Source organism: Gavialis gangeticus, unplaced genomic scaffold, assembly GCF_001723915.1.
Source record: "Gavialis gangeticus isolate Ggan-Ray unplaced genomic scaffold, GavGan_comp1, whole genome shotgun sequence".
NCBI classification, from domain to species: Eukaryota; Metazoa; Chordata; order Crocodylia; family Gavialidae; genus Gavialis; species Gavialis gangeticus.
In genome coordinates, this window is record NW_017729011.1 from 23,632,399 (window position 1) to 23,641,829 (window position 9,431).

A 9,431-nucleotide genomic window follows, 5' to 3' on the forward strand; every position below is an offset into this window, starting at 1 on the left:
GGTGGGGGGGGGGGGGGTCTCTCGCCAGGGGGGACCTGCAGACTTCCCACCTCCGCTCACCCCGATCTCTCTCCCCTTCGTAGTATGAATTCAAAGCAAAGAACATCAAGAAGAAAAAGGTCAGCCTCGTCGTCTCCGTGGATGGGGTGAAGGTGATCCTGCGCAAGAAGCAGAAGGTAGGACTCTGTGCGCCTCCCGGGCACCGGCAGGGGTTGGCATCCAGCTTTTGCGGTGTTTTATGCCCCCTCTCCTCTTCTTTGCAGAGGAAGGAATGGAGCTGGGACGAGAGTAAGATGCTGGTGATGCACGACCCTGTCTACAGGTACGTGGCCCAGGGTCTGCGCCCGAGGCAATTAATCACATCTCCGACCGCCTGCAGCCGGGCTCCTGCAGGCTGACGTGCCGCCCGCTCGGCGGGCCTCGGCAACACAAACATCGCTGCTGGATTCCTGCTTCCTAAAGGACCCGTCGCATCGCTTAGCTCAACCTACCTGAAAGCAAGCCCCCCGTTATAAGTGCAGGCGAGAAGCGCCCGGGGCTGAGAGGTGAAAACTGCCGGCCTTCCCTGCTATCCAGGAGGAAACTCCTCCGCTGGTTGCCTCCCAGCCCAGACTCCCCCTTGATCTTGTTCACCTGGAGAAAGACACAGCCGCTCTCCTTGCTAGCGGGACCTGTGGCAGGGCTCTGCGGGCAGAAGGTGCCGACCCATCTCGGGCTCCCAAACCGCCCTGCCCTTTCTCGGTGTGCATCCAGGCGCTCCCGGCACCCTGCAGCTGTGAGCCCCACTTCTAGCACCGCAGCGGGGCAGGTGGGCAGCAGATCAGCAAGGGAGCTGGGAGCGCCGTGCAGGGCGCCTGCTTCCCGGGTGGCTTTTCTGACAGCAGAGGTCCCATGAGACCGTGCCCCTAAGCGCAGCCAGGCAAAGCAGACAGGTTTTGGGGCCTGGCGGTCTGTAAGGAAAGGTGTTTGGGGCACTACAGCGGTGTGGAGGAAGAAAGACCAGGGGAGGCAGCGAGGGAGCAGCGGGGTTTAGGGCCCAGAAATTGGTGGCAAACCACCAAGCAGACCTCCTTTCCGAGGGCTCTGGGGTGGTCCAGGCCAACAGATCTGCTAGCCGGGAATTGCAAAAGCACAAGGCAGGATGCCCTGCGTTTTCAGCCCAGGAAGAGGTCCCAAGGGAACATGCTGCTGCATTTTTACCTCTCTCCTGACGCTCTTCAGCGCTACCAGGCTGTTTGCCAGGCAAAGAGGGTAATTTCACTAGATTCTCTAGCAACACGCTGGATTGTTCCTAAAATAATCACCGTGGAAGAGGTGCTTGTGACAGGATCCAGGGAAGCGCTTTTGATAATTGTCCCGATTTGAAATTTCAAAATGACGTGCGGAGGCAGAGGAAAGAAAGGTAAAGATGCAAATCTGTGCCTCCGGTTCCCTCCGCATGCAGAGCGGAAAGGCACCGGCCCATTTTCCACCACATAAAACAAGCTGCCTGGAATAAAAGGTAAAAAAGAAAAGATCTGTGCAGCAGAGCCAGGCCCCTGGGGAGGATGAAAATCTTTTGAGCTGTGGATGGGCCATGGAGCCAATTCACCCGCCTCGGTTGCTGTAGCAGAGGGAAGCTGCCTTTTGTGCTGCACCATCTGCCTGTCGCTGATGATAATGGGCCCGTGCTACAGGCTGCTTCTCTCTGCTCTTCGCCGCGTCTTGAGCTAGGATAGGAATCAACTCGCTCTGCAAACGCAGCTCTCCGTGCCCTCGCGAGGCTGCTTGGAAAGCCCCTCCGCTGAGCTGCCCCTGAGGCAGGGGGTCCTTTCCCTGGACCCTGCCTCGTCCAGCCGCGCAGCGGACGGGCTGCTGCTCTCAGATCTGGCTGTCTTATCCTTGGCCCGGCAAAGCAGGGGACCGAGATGAGCAGGGGAACGGCTAGGGGCTCGTGACTGCGAAGATTAGACGAGCCGGGCATTTCTGCCCGTGATCGGGAGAGCAGCACGCAGCCTCCCCTCCCATGGGATGCCACAAAACGCCTGCGTGTCCTGCAGTCAGAGCCATCGCAGCCCTCGCTGGCTCAATAAGCTTTTTCAGTGGGCTCTTGCTCATTTGTGCTGTGCCCGTCTCTCCTAGGATCTTCTACGTGTCGCACGACTCACAGGACCTGAAGATCTTCAGCTACATTGCGAGGGACAGTGCCAACAACTCCTTCAGGTGCAACGTCTTCAAGTCCAAGAAGAAGGTGCATGTTGCCAGGAGTGTGGTAGGGGTATGGGCCCGTGGGCAGGGTGCAGGAGAGGGTCCCCCACCCCGAAGCAGCACGGGGCAGAGCTAAGGGGAAAAGTCTGCCGAGGACTCGTCCCGACTGCCCAGAGATGGAGGCATAGTCTAGACCCCATCCCCGCCAGTGCGAGCAAGCAGCTGGGGAGTCCAGCTGGTGTGCACAACCCTGCATGCCACCTCCCAGCCGTCAGCAGGCCGCAGGGCAGCAGCTGCACGCGGCAATGCATGTCAGACTGCTGCCTGCCTGGGCTCCCCAGCATCTCCTCCACGGCAAGGTGGATGGGACCAGGACCCCATGCCAGCCAGCCCCGTCCCACAGACATCTGCCCCCTGGTCTCGCCCCGCAGAGCCAAGCCATGCGGGTGGTGCGGACGGTGGGCCAGGCTTTTGAGGTGTGCCACAAGCTGAGCCTGCAGCACACGCTCCAGAACGCCGACGGCCAGGCGGACGGCGCCAGCGACAAGTCGGAGGAGCAGCCGCTGGAAGGTGAGCCCTGCGCGCAGCGCTCCTAGACGGGGCCGGGGCTTGGGACGGGAGCCTCGGGGACACAGCCTCGGGCCAGGCTGCCCCAGATGCTTGCACCCGTAAGAGCGCTGTGCAAACATCGCAGGGGGTCACCGCTTGCAGCTGAGCCTCTCGGGGCAAAGGAGTCCACCTGAGGCTGCGCAGGGAGGTGGTGGCGGAAACCTCTGCAGCCTCGACCCCTGGGGCAGAGCGGGTCACTAGACTGCTTGCCCCAGCTGGAGCAGGGCCCTCCAGGAGACGCTGCCTTCACCTGCTGCCCGTCGGCGTGGCCCCCTGGCATCGTGACGCTCTCATGTGCTCTCTTCCCTCGCTTGAAGCTCTGCAGATGCAGGGAGCCAAGATGGCAGAGGTGGATGAGGCTGATGTGGACTCTGACGGCATCTGCCTCTCCGACCGGGGGCCCGGGGAGCTGCTGCCCACCCGGAAGGAGCTGGGACTGGCAAAGCCTGGGCTGGCTGTCATGGACCACAACGGCCAGGTAACACGGTGCGGGAGTGGGGGCCGTGCTCCGAGCGCAGCTTCGGCAGCTCCACAGGGTACCAGACCCGCGGCCCCCTGCCTTCACCCCCTGCCCCGCTGCCTGGAGAGCCCGTAGCAAAGGCAGGCATCACCCCACACTCAGCCCCAGCTCGCGCGGAGCTGGGCAGCGCCACGTGCTCCCCCGGGATCCCCCGCCGATCACACAGCGCACAGCTCCCGCACGGGGACGTGAAGGTGGGGCAGCGTGGCCCTGGCTGAGAGCCGGCCTGTCCCTGCTCAGAAAAACCCTGCCCCTCGCTGCGCCGGGCTGAGAGCACCTGGGTTCAGCGGGATTTGTTGCGGGGGCTTGAACGGCCGCCACGTCCCAGGGGTCGCACTGTAGAGGGGCTCAGCCTGGCATCGACTGCCCGTTCCAGCTCCCCTGCGGGGCACCGCCCGGCCCCAGGCCTAAATCTCACCTGGCTCCAGGTGGGAGCCGGGAATGGCCAGAGCCGTTGGTAAGGGCGTCTCTGTGCCTAGGACGCTGAGAGCTGCTCCGTGTGCCCGTCGGTCTCCCAGCAGCTACGCAGCCCTGGCAGCCCCTGCTCCTCCGCCTCCGTGACCCCCCTGGCCTCGCAGCACTGCCTGCAGCTGCTGCAGCACCAGCTCCTCCAGCAGCAGCAGCAGACCCAGGTGGCCGTGGCCCAGGTACAGACCCCAGCGTCCCCCCCCAACCTCTGCCCTGGGGACCCCCAGCTCGGTGCTCAGGTACCTCGAGCCTCCTGCTCCAGGCCAGGCCCTCGCCAGGAGCTGCCGTAAGGGGAGGCTCGTGGAGCCCTTCAAGCAGCCGGGGGGAGGGAGGGACGCAGCCGCCTCTCTGCCCCGCCAGGTGCAGCTGCTGAAAGACCAGCTGGCCGCCGAGACGGCCGCCCGCATCGAGGCGCAGGCCAGGGTCCGGCAGCTGCTGCTGACCAACCGGGACCTGCTGCAGCACGTCTCGCTGCTGGTGAAACAGCTGAAGGAGCTGGAGGTCCAGGTGCGGCACCGGCACCCAGGTGAGACGCGGGGCAGCCCCGCGAGGGCACGGCCCGGAGCGCTGGCGCCAGGGGGCACGTAGCCGCTGGCGCCGGGGGGCACGTAGCCGCTAACCCCGGAGGCTTCCCCTTGTGTGTTGGCAGTCGACCGGTCCCTGCAGAACCTGTCCCTGAACCTGAAGAACCACTACAGCCTGGAGACGGCCCTGCCCTCCACCTCCACCCCCGCCAGCATCCTGGGCAGCCCAGTGGCCCCCAGCTCACTGGGCACCAGCGAGTCCTACCTCAACCTCCTAAGCCTGGACAAGGGCCAGCAGCACCCAAACCCCCAGGACAGGGAGGAGGGCCCGGCAGCGCAGGACAGGCTGGGCCGGAGCGTGGAGGGCTCAGAGGTCAGCGCCGGCGTGCTGCCCAACAGGACAGGCAGGCAGAGTGCGGAGGATCCCGGCGGCAGGGCAGACGACAGGTAGGGCAGGGCACCGGGGCCGTGCTTCCTGCGTGGGGATGGGGTGGGCAGCAAGAGGAGGCCTCGTGGCCACCCCTGCAGCCAGACAGGGGATGCCTCCACTGCATGGCATCCAGTGCCTGCCCCGGCAGAGGTCCTGGGGGCGCCGGGCTGGGAGTCCCCTGTTCTCAGCTTCAGGTGTCTCCCCAGGCCACAGCCGCCCATCCCCAAGATCAACCCGCCCCCTCCCATCCTGCGCAAGCGGTCCAGCAAGACCTCACCGAGCCTGGAGGTGGAGAGCACCATGCCCGCCAGCCCCCGCAGCTCTGAGCTCGGCACTGAGACCCGGACGCCGGCGCCCTGCACGGAGCAGCTCCCTTCGCAGGGGGGTCCAAGCAAGGACCGGGTGGGGCAAAACGGGCACGCGTCCCCAGCGCCTGGCCCGTGCCGACAGCCAGCGGCCGGGCCCGGACCTGGGAGCCCAGGGACAGAGTGCAGCAGTGCAGGTGGTGCCACGGACAACACGCCGTCGTTCTCCGCAGGCAACGAGACCTGCCTGCACATCAGCTTCTCGGAGGACGAGCTGCTGGAGAACGCGCCGGATGAGGCCCCAGGGCCCAGGAGGGTCCCTGCCTAGCCTGGCGTGGCACGGGGTGGCTCACACGTGGCCCCAGGGCCAGCCCAGCCCAGGAAGTGCTGTGCTCAGGGCAGCAGGGCCGGCTGTCCCCATGCAGCGCAGCAGAACAAGGCCCCTGCCCCGTCTGCACCAGCTTCCCCCAGTAGCTGCGGCCAAGCGGGGCTGCCAGGAGCGGCCATCACGGCTTGCAGCGACTTGGTTGGGTCCTTGCCACATACCAGAGGACAAGCAGATGCCATCGGGCACCCCGGACACCTGGGCCAGCTGACTGCCAAGGCCCAAATTTACTGCCGCAGCCCCTCGTGGGGCTAACACCAGCCCAGCGCAGCCCCTGGGACGCACCCCTGGGCAACGGGACGTGGGGACGCCAGACTGGCAGTGCCGTTCCGCGTGCTCCGGGCCTCAGTGACCAGCACTTTCCCATCTCCCAGCATCTTCCCCATCACTGTCACAGGCTTCGGCGCTGGTTCCAGACCAAGCAGGGTGGGTGGGTGCAGAGCTCGGCGAGCTGGAAAGCAGAGGCCTCTCGGCCCCCAGCGCGCGCCAGAGCCGGCTGCTCGCGCAGCGCCATTCAGCCTTCCCCGGGGCAGTGCCAGCCTCTCCCGCTGCCCCCACTTGTAGATTACTATTCAGAGCAAAGCTGCATTGTCAGCGTGTTTTATGTCGTCTCTGCCGCAGCTTGCCCCACGGACAGGGTGGGCCACGGGGCAGCCCACATGGCTCGTGCTGCAGGCTGGCGGGGACTAAACGTTGCATCCCAGCCCTGGGACAGCTGCTCTAGGTGGGTCGGCGAATGCACAGGAGGTTCGGGTCGGGAAGGCATTGGCGGGCGATGGAGATGGGAGGCCGAGGAGTGGGGCAGTTTGGTGCCCAGCGCAGCGCTTCCTCCCCTGGCTTCACCCACCAGCAACGGCAGCGGGGCTGGCGGCTCCACGAGGCCCAGAGCAGCCAGACCGTCGTCAGCTCGCGGTGGTCCACCTGCCGTCTCATGCCTGGGAGCCTGGTGGGGAGTCCCTATCGAGGCAGGGCCGGACCGGAGAGCCGTGCTGACCCCCAAACTTGCCAGCCCCCAGCTGGGGTGTGCTGTAGTCCACTGGACACCAGTCAGGAAAGGTGCATTAACAGACCTCTCCGGGAAATAAACACGTCCAACTTCTGTGGGGAAAAGGTGGTTTTTGCTGCATGCCAGTTGCCGGGGCTGGGGCTTCGTCGAACCCAGTGCTTCGGCTGCTGGGAGGGGACCCGCAAGCCGTGGCTCCATCCCGCGGTGACATGGGGGCTGCACCCCGACCTTGACATTGGCGCCGGGTGCAAGGGGAGCAGGGCAGGCGGCTGCACCACCACATGTAAAGGGAAAGCCTGGGCCCAGCCTGCTCTCTCGTGGTGGCAGCCAGCATTGCACCTGCCTGCGTGCCTGTAGGAAGGGGTCTGGCCCCCTCCCGTGCAACTCAAGTGATGGAGCTGGGCTGTTCCCAGGGTCGTTGTCAGCAGAACTGCGCGGCAGGTAGCAGGGCATTGCTAGCGTGGTTCAGACAGTAGCGGGGAGGGTCTTGCACAAGGCAGCCCTGGCCCTTTCTCTCCCAGGAGTGAGGGGGAGGCTGGGTAGACCCAGAAGTGTTTGATGTTTGCAGGAACGAACACTGCAGGGCAAAGCCATCGCCCTTCCCGCCACGCCTCTGCTCGTTACCTGCTGAACCTTGCCCTGGAAGCTGCATCTCTGCTCCTCCTGCAGCCGGTGCTTTGGTGCCCGCAGCCAGCGCCGCTCCTGCGCTTTGGGTCTCCCTGCAAGGACGCGGGTGGGAGCAATGTTGGCCAGATGCACCTAGGCAGGAGCTAGCCTGGCCTGCGGGCAGTGCTGGCCAGCCCATTGCAGAGGCAGCACCTGCCACAGGCCTGCGAGCTGCTGCAGCCTCAGACGCTCACCTCGATTTCCCCAGGGCCCCTTTCAGCTCGGCTGTCCTGGACCAGGGGCTGTTTCCATCCCAGCGTGGCACCGAGCTCGAGTCCAGCAGGAGCCCTGGGCATTGGGGGGGTTTACGTTGCTGCCTCCACCCCTGTTTCGGCTCTCAAGAGCATGTGGCCTGGGCCTCGGCCCCTCCAGGATCAGGGTTTGCTTTGGCTGCAGAAAGGACCCGTCCAGCCCACACAGGCTCCCGCCTTCTCCCCGCTGTTGCTGGGATGTCACCGATGAACTGGCATCGGCGGGCTGCAGGAGAGACGCCGGATGTGCCGCCAGCACAGCCCGGTGCCCAAGGCACGGACTCGGAGCTGCCCCCGCCCAGGCCGCCCCCTGCTTGCGCTCAGCGCCTGCTAACCCCGGCCAAGCGTCCAGGCCAAGCCCTGCCTGCGTGCATCAGGCTGACCGCCTGCCGTGGGCCTGCCGGGCACAATGCCGCCCACGCCCCACATCACCCTGCCTAGCCAGGACCGGGTGCCGAGCTCTGCACCTCTGCTCTGCGCCTGGCCACAGGGGCAGAAAGCAGACAACCGCCCCAATTCACACTGGAGCGTTTGGGGCCACCCCAAATCCCAGCCTTGGCCGTTGAGCTCCCTGCCCCACGTTAGGTCCCGGGGAGTTATCCGCGTCCACGCTTTGCCTGGGACCCATCGTGGCTCGTGCCACTTGGTGGCCACGTGGAGGCTTCCAGGACGGGGCCGCTAGGGGTCAGCCCTGCTCCACTTTCCTGGCGAGCTCGGTGCACGTGCGGAGCGCCCAGGCTGGCCAACGTCTGTGCTGGGGCAGCCCCCCAGGCTGCCCATGCAAGTCTCCCAAGTGCCCCCTCTCCTGAGCAAGCCACCGGCTCGGCAGCAAACGCCACCCCCCCCGGGGCAAGGCCGGGAGAGCGAGCGTCCTGCCCGCGCCAGGCCTCCCCGTGGGAAGCAGGCTGCGGGTTTCCCTCGACAGCTGCAGGATGGACGTCCCCTCCCACGGCACGGCCCTGGCCCTTGGCCCCAGGGAGGGGGACACGACGTGTGGCGGGCTGCGCCTGGCCCGTGCAGAGAGGGGCTCTCAGGACGGACACGAGGCAGCGGAAATGAAGCCCCACAATAAGCCCCTGTTGCCCTCCTCGCTCTCCCTGCCCCACCTCGCTGCCTGGCAGGAGGAGGGTGCACAGGCTCCCCCCAGAACAGGCCCCAAATCCTCGCCTCAACCCCTGCGAGCATCAAGTCTTGTGGAGGGCGAGGGGGAGCTCCCCCAGGGCACAGGCCAGCACCCACCTGGGCACGAGAGCATGGGCACCCCTGCCAAGCCCCAGCTCGCCCAAGCCCACCCTACTGCCCGGCCTACAGCCGCAGCGGCAGGTGCTTGCTCTCGGCACCGCGGCCCGTGCTCACAATCCCAACGACGCCCTGGAGCGCCCAGCGTCCTGGGGCAGCTGCCCACCCCGCCGGCCTCCTGGGGCAGCCACCACAAAAGCCAAGGTGATGCTACGGCATGGCATAGGCAGCAGCATGCCCTGCAGCATGACACCCCTCCCCGCAGCACAGGGACCAGTGGATGAGCTGGTCCGGCTCCAGGGTGAGCGGAGAGGGCCTTGTGCACACAGGCAGTGGATGAGGATGGGGCTAAGCTATATGGGGCAACTGGCACAAACCCCCCCACCTCTTTCCCAGGATACCACACACCCTAGACCCGCTCTGTCATGTGCTGCCTGGCTCTAAAGCACCGGGTGGGTTTCACACCCTGCAGATGTTGATGGGGGGGCTACAGGAGGCAGGCTGCTGCACAGTCTGCATGCAGCATCACATCCGGGAAGCAAGGTGCACACGTGTGCAGACATGCACATGCATGCACGTTTATGTCAGGCATAAGGGCTGTCCAAAGTCCTTTCATTGACTTCAATGGGCTCTGGATCAAGCTCTGCCAGGGCACCTGGTAGAGCCCCCACCACGATCATTTCCCCCTGAGCTGCCCAGCCCGGGCCATGCTTTCAAGCAGTTCCCATCTCTTGGCTGCTTGGTGACTGATGGCAAAGGACTGCGAGTACTACATGTGCCCATGTCCCAGCTGGCACTATTGAGCCCTTGTGCCACCGACAGGAGGAGGGACGAGCACAGA

At 65.5% G+C, this 9,431-nt stretch overlaps 1 protein-coding gene across 1 annotated transcript in view; it reads left to right on the forward strand.

Annotated features, from left to right (window-relative positions):
* The window catches only part of LOC109292758 (carboxyl-terminal PDZ ligand of neuronal nitric oxide synthase protein-like), a 42,554-nt gene extending 36,027 nt beyond the window's left edge, over nt 1–6,527 (forward strand). Inside the window, exons 4-12 of the mRNA XM_019510318.1 lie at nt 84–176; nt 264–322; nt 2,122–2,230; nt 2,619–2,757; nt 3,114–3,274; nt 3,796–3,963; nt 4,145–4,310; nt 4,434–4,755; nt 4,945–6,527. Of these exons, the coding sequence (XP_019365863.1) occupies nt 84–176; nt 264–322; nt 2,122–2,230; nt 2,619–2,757; nt 3,114–3,274; nt 3,796–3,963; nt 4,145–4,310; nt 4,434–4,755; nt 4,945–5,371 (1,644 nt within the window). The 3' untranslated portion in view covers nt 5,372–6,527. The remainder of the gene's footprint in view (nt 1–83; nt 177–263; nt 323–2,121; nt 2,231–2,618; nt 2,758–3,113; nt 3,275–3,795; nt 3,964–4,144; nt 4,311–4,433; nt 4,756–4,944) is intronic.
* The last annotated feature ends 2,904 nt before the right edge of the window (nt 6,528–9,431 follow it).